Source organism: Echinops telfairi, unplaced genomic scaffold, assembly GCF_000313985.2.
Source record: "Echinops telfairi isolate 266 unplaced genomic scaffold, ASM31398v2 ScPeMD7_7468;HRSCAF=8506_0, whole genome shotgun sequence".
In the NCBI taxonomy this organism is placed as follows: domain Eukaryota; kingdom Metazoa; phylum Chordata; class Mammalia; order Afrosoricida; family Tenrecidae; genus Echinops; species Echinops telfairi.
In genome coordinates, this window is record NW_022111369.1 from 33,987,915 (window position 1) to 34,000,074 (window position 12,160).

A 12,160-nucleotide genomic window follows, 5' to 3' on the forward strand; every position below is an offset into this window, starting at 1 on the left:
ATTTAATTTAATGTTATTGTTTTTTTATGAATAGTTTGGGACGTCATCCAAATATCATGCAATTTGATCATTCAATGTCATCAGCTACTCCAAGGAAGAAAGATGGGGCTGTCAGCTTAAAAAAAAAAAATGTTCAGCCTTGGAAACAATGTTGGGCAGTTCTATTCTGTCCTAGAGGGTGATTGTGAGAATGGATGATCATGGGTGGGTTTCATGCTGGGACATTTCAATGGTAAGAAGTTCTCATAAGTTCCAAATGATGTGTATCTATAAAAATTGTAATAATCTAGTTAGGCTACAAATGTGCAATTGGGCAATATTTTCAATTCTGTGCCATATCCTATTCCCCTCCCCCTTTTTTCTACTGAAAAAAGGAATATTTTTTAGATGCTATAGTTTAAAGTCTTTAAGAAGATTTTCACAAGTGGCTAGATAATGTCTAATGTAGGATATATGAAATTATATGGAATACTTAGCAGTTTAACTCATCTACATCACCTCTTTTAAAGTACCTATTTGCTCTAGCATCCCATTGTCTACTTGTTTTATGCATATACTTTATTGCTCGGAAAATCTTTGAAAATGCCCTTAACACAATTATTTGTTCACGTACAACACTTAATATATCAGCCGTTACGTGCTTCTTTTTCTCTGTTCTTATGTTAAATCTTAACTTTTGTTATATGGCATTCAATTTTTGTATTCCAATAAAATTCACTAAAGGTAAGAGAAGGGGAGTATTCTTTGAAATATCATAAACCCTTAGCCAATCATTGAATAAGAGTCTCATTTTGACTAGTAATAGGTTCTGTGAAAGGGGCGGGGTTGTCTAGTGGTTAGGTGTTGGACTACAAACCACAAGGTGGGCATTTCGGAACCACCAGCCTCTTCTTGGAGAAAGACGGGGCTCTCTCCTCCGGGTCACAGTTACTGTCTTGGACACTCACAGGGGTGGTCCCCCGTCCTGTGGGGTCCTTGTGGGCCCGCATGGACTTGATGGCCTGTGATGCAGAGTGAACTCATAGTCAGTGAGATTTGTATCTCATGGGCCTACGTTTGTTCTGATTTAAAATTCTAATTCATTATTATGGTTTTCTTCTTTAATCTAGAAATTAGTTATTCATCTTCTCGTCCTTGGGCTTTATCGATAACAAACACCATGTGGCAGTAACCTATCATTGTTTAATGATCATCAAAATATAATGTAAAATTTTATTTAATGCCAGACTTTTTTTTTTATCGCCATCACTTCCTGTATCACCCTTTGTTTACTACTTAGAAGCAAAGCTCTTCAAGTTAATTTGAAACTTTTAATGTTGACTTTTGGAATATGTGACAAGTTATCTGTATCCCACCCACAACCTTGTTAGTAAAGGGTTTCAAGATGATAAATCTGTGTGGAGCAGACAGCCTAATTGGTTGCCCTTGAAGCAGCTAGTGGGTTTCAAGTTTGCAGCTGACAGCCTGTTGTCTAACTTAGGGCACCACCATTTATTAGGTTGTTGAGACTGTACCAAACAAAACATAGACAATTCAGCCATTTCCGGGAGTACAATTCAGTGACATTGATTCTGTTCTTTCTGAGTTGTGCAACTATCCCACCCTCCTTTTCTCATGCCCTCGAAGCTTTCTGTCTACTCGTTTGAGTTGCTATTGGTCAATGTGATCCCAGGCGGATGGATCTTAAGAGAACCCAGGGTGAAGGCAGACCTTCTCTACTGGTTACGTTGACCTATGGTTTTATCTAGACCATTTTAGAGATACATTAAAGTTTAGTGTTTTCACTAAACACCAGGGAAGAATGAATAATATTTTCTGAAGCAATTAATATTTTAAAAACACACATAAATAACCATGTCTTTAATTATTTGTTCTTGCAGAAAAAGAATGTTTATCTACGTGTGTCCAGAATATGCAGCAATCAGACGACCTGTCTCCCCTAGAAATTGTGGAAATGTTTGCTGGGCTTTCTTGTTTCCTCAAAGATTCCAGTGATGTGTCTCAAACACTTCTGGATGATTTTCGGATATGGCAAGGATATAATTTCCTCTGTGATCTCTTGCTTAGGTAAAACTCCACACTATAAGAATATATCTTAAGTGTCTTTTTTTTGTTTGAAATCAAAGTAAACAATACAACTTGGGGCACCAGGAAAAACATCATAAGGCACTTATTTATTGTACACTTGGCTGACCTCTAAACTTTAATTACTCTATTCTTCTGCCAGCTGAGTACAAAAACTACATTTAGAGTTAAAGTAATAGCTGCAGGGGGTACTGGAATCAGAAGTTAGTTCCGTGAATAAATCTGTCCTTTAGTAGCAGAGGGAGAAGAGTTTTCGATGAACTAGTTTTTATTAACACTTCTTTCATAGTGGTGTTTGTGCACAGCTTTTATTTTATAGTACTTCTTACATTATTATTGATGTAGTTCTCTCAGTTTGCCACATCTTGCCAACTACATTAAGGGAGATGGTACAAATGTGTTTACAACACGGATTAGTCCCTCAGAATGCTTCACTGCTCCCTCTCCCTCCCAAGTGGAATATGCATGTAAGGGTCAGGAAAGGGGCCACTTTCAGATGTTACTAGGAAGACGATACGCTTTCCCCTACTGGTTAAGTGCTGCTAGTACTGTTTTTTGGCCTTTTTGTTAAATCTTTTTTAAAACCATTTGATCCGTTGTAAGAGAACTCTATAAACTTCATGATTGTCACACTAGTTTCTCAGTTGCTAGGCAAGCCCCAAGAAAACAGCTTTGTATCTGTGCTTGTGTGTATAAAACAGATTAATCACTCAGAATGTCTCACCTCTCTTTTCCCTTCCCTGATGGGATCTGCATGTAGGGATTGGGAAAGACACCACTTTCGGATTTTATTAGGCTTTTGGTGGAACAGCCACCTCACATTATTAGTAAGGGTGGTACTTGGTGCAATCCTTTGAGAAGGAAGATTTACAAGATAATTAGCAAAAGCTTTTTATTTAAAATTATTTATTTTTAATTAAAAGATCATTTTATTGGGGACTCTTTCAACTCTTGTTACAATCCATACATTGATTACATCAGACACGTTTGTACGTAGGTTGCCTTCATTCATTTCTAGACATTTACTTTCTATTGAGCCCTTGGTATGAGCTCGGCATTTTTTTCCTCCCTTCCCTCCCCCAGCAAAAGCTTTTAAAATGTTGCTACTTCTTAGTCAAATACTATTCTGGTTATTGATTCTGAAGGTAAAAATCCCAGTTGTAGATAAAGTGGATGCTTGTTATCTCTCTTGTACTTGACATAAATTACTCTACACCCCACCCCACCCCCAATCCAAACGACCAACCAGTGGTGCTGAGCTATTTAAAGAAATACATCTATGGGGAGCTTGCACCGTCCTGGAGAAGTGCACCTATTTAGTGGGATTGAAAGAGGAACCCAGGTCATAGCCTTCTGTGTGTGCTGTGACAATGTGCAAACAGACTACATTCGACTGTATGAGGAACCCAGGTCATAGCCTTCTGTGTGTGCTGTGACAATGTGCAAACAGACTACATTCGACTGTATGAGGAACCCAGGTCATAGCCTTCTGTGTGTGCTGTGACAATGTGCAAACAGACTGCATTCGATTCTGTATGAAGGATAGCTCTTTACAGCCTGTCAGAATGTTGGGCCCTTGAGCTGTGAGTCTGTGTGTACTCTTTTCTTCTTTTGTCTTTTTGCCTTCTCCAAGCTTGCTTTCATGAAAATCATTATTTCTGTGATTAGTGGGGGAATGGGGAATCACAGTGACTCGTGTTTTTAAAAGATATTTCCCGTATCCCACTTTATGTTCCCAGTCAAGTCAAGGTCAAGATCATTTTAGAAGGACTACAGTAGTTGTTTTTTTTTTTAAAGAAGTAAGGTTAGTTCCAATAAATGAGTTAACGCCCAAAACAGTATTGAAATGTACGCTAAGGTGAGTACCCAAATTAATAAGTGATAAAATACAAATACTTTAAAAACTCTTCCCAAGGAATTATATTTAAAATTCCTAACAGGTAGAAAGATATCTTAGTAAGATTTCTGGCTATACATAGTGAAACTTTATAACTTTAGAGCTGTTGGAAACATGAGAATTCATGTCAACTACGTTCTAAAAATATTCTTTGAAGATTAGTGATTTGCCTGAAAACGACTGTTAGTAGCAAAATCAGGTATAATTTTCTCTCAAATACACTCTAATGTCTTAAAATAAAACTTGCAGTTTTTTACTATTTAGGGAATATTATAAGAAGAAAGTTTTCGCCACACTTTATATGTTTATTTATGCCATATAAAATTGAACAATGCTTTCTGTATTGTGGCATTCAACAAAAGAGAAGTATTTAGGTTAGTCATGCTTTTCCTAGGTTGGAACAAGCAAAAGAAGCCGAATCCAAGGATGCCTTGAAAGATCTGGTTAATCTGATAACTTCCCTAACAACCTATGGTGTCAATGAAATAAAGCCGGCTGGTATTACCACTGGGGCACCTTTTTTATTGCCTGGGTTTGCAGTACCCCAGCCTGCAGGCAAAGGTGAGTATCTTCCTTTCCTTTTGAGCTGCTCCGAGGAATAGGGGGGAACATAGCTTGGTTTTGGTAGCTCTATTTATGTGACTTGTATAAAGCATCAGAGTGCTTTTCATTAAATTTTTTTTTATGGTTTACGTTGAGAATATCTTAAGTGAGAGTTGGTGTCTAGCAGATCCAATACTTGGAAATAGCATTATAAAAATATCTTAAACCCAAATAACAAAATTAATACTATACTATATCATTCAACATGCATGTTTCCTTACTTACATAGCACTTGGTGACACTCATGTTTGTACAAGGGAACTTCAAAGAGTTTGTGGAAAATGGAATTTAAGATAATGGAATTTTTCCGTAAACTTTTTTATATGCCCCCTCATAAGGTATATATGGAAAATTATTAGTCATAGATGCTTATTTAAGAGTAAAACCACTTCAGTGTACTATATGTAATAAATTGTATATATAGTGTCAGAGAATAAATGCTCATATTTCTTAATGGGTAAGTAGCTAGCATGGCAGGTTTCCTAACAATTGACTCCTCATATTACCAAAGATCAAATGGTCTTTTATTAAGAAAGCTTATTCTATAGTTGAAGACTAAATACCTTTAGTAGAATACCCCAAGGTTAACTTACAAATTACATTGAAAAATAAAAGTTTTATTGGCGTCATCATTTCACTGGGCTATGATTTATCCTCAGTTCCTAATATATAGAGAACTATTCAATTTAAACTTTTAAATTATCCTACTAAATAGAAACATCTAAACCATGTGCAACAAGTATTATTTGAAGAGTTTGAAGCCTTGCCTTTTTTAAAGGGTTTCAGCACTCTGCTTTAAGATTAACTTAAACATTTGTAATGTATAGTCTCCTTTTTGAGTACTGCACAATTAATTCTTTGTATGAGTTAATATAAAAAGAGCTCAGCAATCAACTTTCTGTATCAGACTTTATTATTCTTTCCTTTGGGCAATCGATGGGACCTTGATATTGCCATACTAGCTAATTACCCACTGCCATCGAGTTGATTCAACTCACAGGGTAAGTAGCTCTGCTCCTGTGGGTTTCTGAGATCGTAAAGATTTATGGGAGTAGACCGCTTCATCTTTCTCCCAAGGAGCACATGGCAGATTTGAGTGACTGACCTCAGAGTTAGCAGTTCAGTGCATAGCACACTAAGTCACCAGGGCTCCTGACTAGCTACTTACAATAGTGTAACTCTGAATAACAGGATTGACCTTCGACACGGTGTTGCATGATAGTGCCTCATCTATAACAGGGATATATATATATAAGTAGGCTTCAAAAAAGTCATGGAAAAACTCCATTATCTTTTAATTCCTCCTTTCCACAAACTTTTTGAAACTCCCTCCTGTAAGACGGAGCCCACTTAAATGTGAGGCTCCAGTGACACAGTGTCAGGCAGGAGCAAGGTTGCTGTATAAACGATGCTGCCTTAAGTGCCCCAAGTTGGGTGACCCTGAGCCAGTCACTTAACAATTATGAATATCAATGTCTTTTTCCAGAAAAAGGATGTCATGTTCTGTGAAAAATGGAGCCAACTCGATCATTTTCTGTTCACTTTATAATTCAATTTTCTATTGCTAGCTACCTACTTCATGGGTTATTTTATAAAGGAGACCAAACTTTTCTTAAGTTGGAATATTTATCATGACACTGAGGTTTTTAATCAGTGTTCTTATTTGTTTTAAATTAAATTGTTTGCTCCTTCTGGAAGAGGGGTAAAATCTCTTTGTGAAAACATGGGATGTCCTCAGTAAATCATTTCTGAAATGTTTTCAGTGCTGTGGGTGAAACAGACTAGTTTACCATCCTATAAACGTCACGTAGCACCCAATTTTGTGCTCTTGTTTTCCGTTTCAGGTCACAGTGTGAGAAACATCCAGGCCTTTGCTGTTCTTCAGAATGCATTTTTAAAAGCAAAGACCAACTTCCTTGCCCAAATCACCCTTGATGCCATCACAAATATTTATGTGGCGGACAGTGCCAACTACTTCATCTTGGAGCCACAGCATACGCTGTCCCAGTGCGCCGAGAAGATTGCTAAACTGCCCGAAGTTCAAAACAAATACTTTGAGATGTTGGAGTTTGTCGTTTTTAGCTTAAATTACATCCCTTGTAAAGAACTTATTAGCGTTAGCATCCTCTTAAAATCGAGCTCTTCTTACCACTGTAGCATTATCGCAATGAAAACACTTCTTAAGTTTACACGACATGACTACATATTTAAAGATGTGTTCAGGGAGGTGGGCCTTCTGGAGGTCATGGTCAACCTTCTGCATAAATATGCAGCTCTCTTGAAGGATCCCACTCAGGCGCTCAATGAACAAGGTACGGCACACTCCATAATGCTGTCCTTAGGGGACAGAAGGAATTCTGTGAAAGTACCTTTTGATGTTTTTGCTTCTTGCTTCGTTGTTGTTTTGACTCAGTTACCAGTATACATTATGGTGACATCCTTGTGAACATGAGGTGGTGACATCCCAATGCTAACAATTCATTGAACCTCTTAATAGTGTATTGGGGAAGGGCAGCCTAGAAACATTGTGGCCAAAGAGAATTTTAAAAGTAAACAACTGAGAAAAATCGCGTATGGTCCACATGAGCAGTGTTGAGAGCTTTTTGCTTGTAAAGGGGAATTTTAAAAGCTTTGGGAAACAATTGGAATATGTAGGTACTGTAAATGTTTTTAATAATATAACCAAAAATCCATGGTCACTGAACCAGTTTGTACTCAAGGTATCCCTATAGAGAGAGCAAATAAATATATCTCTTTAGTGATCTTGCACACGCCGGCACATGCACAAGTGTATTCACCATAGGCACCTCAAATTTGAGATTTTATTGCTTCTTGATAAATGTAATAAAAGTACAGTAGTACCTGGTGATTAGTGTTAATTGTGTTGAATGAACTACTAGAAATTGAACAGGTAGTACTATCCCTAAATGTTGCACTCATTTGATACAGTAAATCTGGCACTCTCCTGACATGCTCAAGGATGAAACCCATATGAGAAGTGTACGAATAGATGTAAATTTGCTCTTTTTGTTTTCACTGTTTGTTAGATAACCGTCTGAACATGAATTGTGAGCTTCCTTTGGTAGGTGTTGTACACGCGTATCATTTTTACAGGTTGTATTAGGTAAGCAGGGAGCTGTAATAGCGTGTTGGGTTGTGTGTTGGCCTGCTAGCTTCAAGGTTAGCAGTTTGAAACCACCAGGCCTTCCTCAGGAGAAAGATGAGGCTTTCTACCATAAAGAGTCCAGTCTTGGAAACCCACAGGGGCAGTTCTGCTCAGTCCTATAGCGTGACTGTAAGTTAAAAGTGGCCTCGATGTGGCAGTGAATTTGGAGTTTCATTATGGAGGTCAAATTAGCAGTGAGTGTGACTGGTCAGTGACCACAGGCATTTTTAAAGCAAAACTTAAGAAAGAACAAATAAGCCTATTACTTTTTTAAAAAATTTGAACCTTTCAATTTTTTTCCTAGGGGACTCAAGAAATAATAGTTCATTTGAAGACCAAAAGCACTTGGCCTTGTTGGTTATGGAGACCTTGACAGTGCTGCTTCAAGGATCAAACACAAACGCAGGTGATTAGAAAGGCTCCTGGGTGAGGCTGTGGAGGGAGGTTACTGCCGATGGCCCGTCTTTGGAAGTTCTTCTGCGGTGCTGTCTCATGTAGAGAAAGCACCGCGCTGCCACCGAGCGCACTCTCATGTCCCTAGCAATGCAATACTTTTACCCTCTACTGCTAATGTGTTTAAGATGTATAAACCATGAGTATTACAGAATCTATAACATCCTCATACTCTCAAAATATGTCTTTATGTTTAATTGATTTTTTAGAGTGGTGTTTGTGTTTACGGTATTCTTTTCCTAATTTTTTGACATAATATAATGCAAACATACTAAAATGATTTAAATATTTTCCAAAATGTTGCTTCTTTTGATGATTTTTTTGATGATTTTCTTAATATTTTCGTAACTCACATTAAAATATTACAACTCATAAAAATACTGAATAATCTCTTGTATAATTTATCTTTGTCAGGTAAATTCTATTCGGTTCATCTTTTGTTTTCTCTTTGGTCGCAGCTTACCTTCAGTCCTGCTCAACTTACAGCTAATAGAGCATTCAACTGTATTGACTATAATATACCTCTTAAACACTCACATATTGACTATAATATACCTCTTATACCTATAATACACATAATATACCTCTTACCTTAGAAGAAGACTAGATTGCTGGACATAATTCCGCTGAGCTCCAGAACCTGTGTGGCAGTGGACCAATACAAATTGAGAACGATGATTGAGGGAGGATGGGAGTAGTTGAGTAGACTACACCCAGATCATAGAGAGCCTTTTAAGCCATGATGAGGAACTTGGTATTTCCATAACTTTGTGCATGCTAAGGAAAGCCTGAAGTCAATAAGCAAATGAATGAACAAACAGATGTAGAAATACATTATTTACCTGAATGCAGAAATTCTATATGTAAAACATTTAAGATGTGTGTACCCCAAAAAAGTAAAGTAGAATATGTGTGTACCAGACACTATAGACAAGATGTTAGAGATGCCATTCCTGTTTTTGTCACAAAGGCCTTGTGACCTAGTCAAGAAAGATGTAAACACATAATTATATAAAATCGTGAATACAATTTTAGACAAACCATAGAGTTGAATTGACTTGGGTAAGATTTGAACACTGGGAATGATAATGTTTATTGGATGATGTATTCGTTGCTTTTCTAGGGTATAATACACAATGAAATTTTCACTCACTGGGTTTCATTGACTGAACTGTCAGAAACAGAGGAAGCACACGAGGCAGAGGTTACTCGGCAAATTAGCTTTTGGTGACCATGACCTAGATTTGAGTAAGACTGAATTGCAGTATTCTACCAGCGTAGGAGTGGAAAGTTCACTTTTTGTGGCAAAAAGTTTCCTAATATGAGGGTGCTTCCTGAAGTTTGGGGGGACATGCCACTGCCTTTTCTCTTTTTGAAGCCCTTTTGTACCAAGAAAGATGGATGGAACCAGTAGACACAGGGAGGGCATGGGAAGACTGCTGTGACATTGTGAGGTTGGAATCAGTATCACCAAACAAAATGTGTAGCAGTGGTTGAATGGAGATCAAAATCATATTTTAAGAAAAATCCAGATGCTAAAACATGACTTGTACTCACTTTAAGGTCTCATAGTTTTTAATAAAGTTAGGAAATCAGAGGGGACATCAATAAGGGACAGTGGCTGCCACAGCAGACTGCATGGACAGTTACTCACTCGACAGATGCTGTTTAAAACACAAGCCAGGAGGAAATTCAAGTTTAATGGGGCACCCAAACGCACACATAAATCATAGGACCATTTGAGAAAGCGAATATAAAAGTATGTACAGGTTGTAAAGGATGGAACGATTACTTATACTGATGAGTTTAGTGATTGTAGTGGAGGTTGGGATGCATAATCGCCCCGACTATGGCAACTTTACTCAGCCGCCAAGTGTCCCATAGCTTTATGTGTTCTGTGGGAAGAAGCGAGAATGGACTCAGTCGGCGGCCTGGGGCTCTGCAGTAGCACAGCGACAGGAGCGCTATGTTGCAGTTTGCTGTGCACGTGCCCTACCTATCTAAAAGTTTTGATTTCCGGTAAATTTTCCTCTGGTAGAATAATGCATTCCATTTCCTTTTGCTCCTGTTCTGGAAGACTTGCGCAGTGCAAACCTCAATTATTTTGGCTATTGTTCATCGGAAGACTTTTTACATAAACCGATTTCTGTATTGTGCAGCTTAAAACCCTTAAATAAAATACCAGGTCTCCTGTTGTCTGCATACATTTCCAAATGCTGTGGACATGGGGAACCTATGAAAATTTCATGGGGTTTTTTTATTATGAAAATTTATCAGAAATATACATCCACCTTCACCAATGGCCCACTGTGCAATTTTGTATTGCCATTCTGAACGATAAAATAGATGGTTAGGTTTTATTCACATTCTTTTTTTTTTTTTTTGCCTCTTTTTGCTCTACCACATAAAAAGACTGACATTTCAATTCATGTATCATGACGCACAAAGTTTTAAGGTAGCCCATGCTGTTCTTTTTTTCCTCCCTGCCAGGAATTTTTCGAGAGTTTGGGGGTGCGAGGTGTGCTCATAACATAGTGAAGTACCCCCAGTGCCGGCAGCACGCCCTGATGATCATCCAGCAGCTGGTGCTCTCTCCAAATGGTGATGACGACATGGGCACTCTACTCGGGTTAATGCACTCGGCCCCACCCACAGAACTGCAGTTGAAGACTGACATCTTAAAGGTACGTGTGCTGGAGTTCTGTGGCGCAGTGGCTTACCTGTTGGGCTGCTAACTGTAAGGTCAGTAGTTCCACACCAGTCGCCAGTCCAAGGGAGAAAGAAGAGGTGTTCTCCCCCCGTACTGGATCACTGATGACTTAGGGGTTAGGAGTTGGGCTGTAGTCCTCAGGGTGTCAGTTTGAAACCAGGAGCCACTCTTTTCTCTACTCCTGTAGAGTTATAGTCTCGGAGACCCACAGGGCCAGTTCTAATCTATGCTACAGTGTAGCTATGACTCGGCATCAACTCAGTGACAAGGAGTTTGGTTTTGATTTTTTTCTATTCTGTCAAGAGTTATACAAAGGCAGTTACTTCTACCCTGCCCTAGAGGTTCGCTGCGAGTTAGCATCAGCTCGACGGCAGTGAGTGCTAAGTGTGTGTACTCTTTTACTACTAAAATCTGCAGCTGTTTTAAAATTTGTATTTCAGTTAGGACAAAAAATGTCAAATTTCCAGTTAACCAAAGAAACACAGATTTACACATACTGAAGGCTTTTAAAAGCAGTCATCATTCTTGTCTTTCAGCATGGATTAACTTACTCAGACATTTCTGCAATGATTACATTGACTCACAGGAACTAGGCCCTAAATTTAAAAGTACATTAGTGAAATATAGCATCTTTATGACTTTTAAATTCTAATGTATATATTTCTTATTTAATTAAAAGCACCGATATCATGTTTAAAAATATATACCAATCCAAACCTTGCCATCAAGTTGATTTTGAACCTGTGACCCTATAGGACAGAGTACAACTTCCCTGTAGGGATTCGAAGGCTATAAGATTTTTTCTTTTCCTTTTTTTTTAACAGTTTTATTGGCACTTCATCCACATATCATGATTAAACAGTTCACCCTTATCCAGAAAAGTTGTACGATCTTTGTCACAATCATTTTTAGAACACTTGCTTTTTCAACATACTTTCTGCTTTACTTGAGTAAGTTGAGGGTAACTGTTCCAGTAAAACTTTACAAAGCCTCACAAACCCATTTAGGATCCTAATGAGATAAAATTTACTCTATACCAGGGTTTGTTTTTTTTTTAAGCTGTTCTAGAAAATAAGGTAGTGCTGATCTGAGGGGCCGGCCCCAATCCCAACTATGTGGACAGCCCTCCCTCCCCCCAGAAGAATTCACTTCAGAGGACAGCACTGAAGCTACAGCTCAGGGAGAGGGACATGTCTGATCAGAGCACACAGGAGCAAATGAAGGGGGAGGAAGAGAGAGTGGAGCA

At 38.3% G+C, this 12,160-nt stretch overlaps 1 protein-coding gene across 1 annotated transcript in view; it reads left to right on the forward strand.

Moving 5' to 3' along the window:
- Nucleotides 1–12,160, forward strand: part of WDFY3 (WD repeat and FYVE domain containing 3) — a 242,492-nt gene that overhangs the window by 91,187 nt on the left and 139,145 nt on the right. The window contains exons 7-11 of the mRNA XM_045284341.1: nucleotides 1,881–2,067; nucleotides 4,377–4,543; nucleotides 6,430–6,897; nucleotides 8,056–8,157; nucleotides 10,695–10,888. Of these exons, the coding sequence (XP_045140276.1) occupies nucleotides 1,881–2,067; nucleotides 4,377–4,543; nucleotides 6,430–6,897; nucleotides 8,056–8,157; nucleotides 10,695–10,888 (1,118 nt within the window). The remainder of the gene's footprint in view (nucleotides 1–1,880; nucleotides 2,068–4,376; nucleotides 4,544–6,429; nucleotides 6,898–8,055; nucleotides 8,158–10,694; nucleotides 10,889–12,160) is intronic.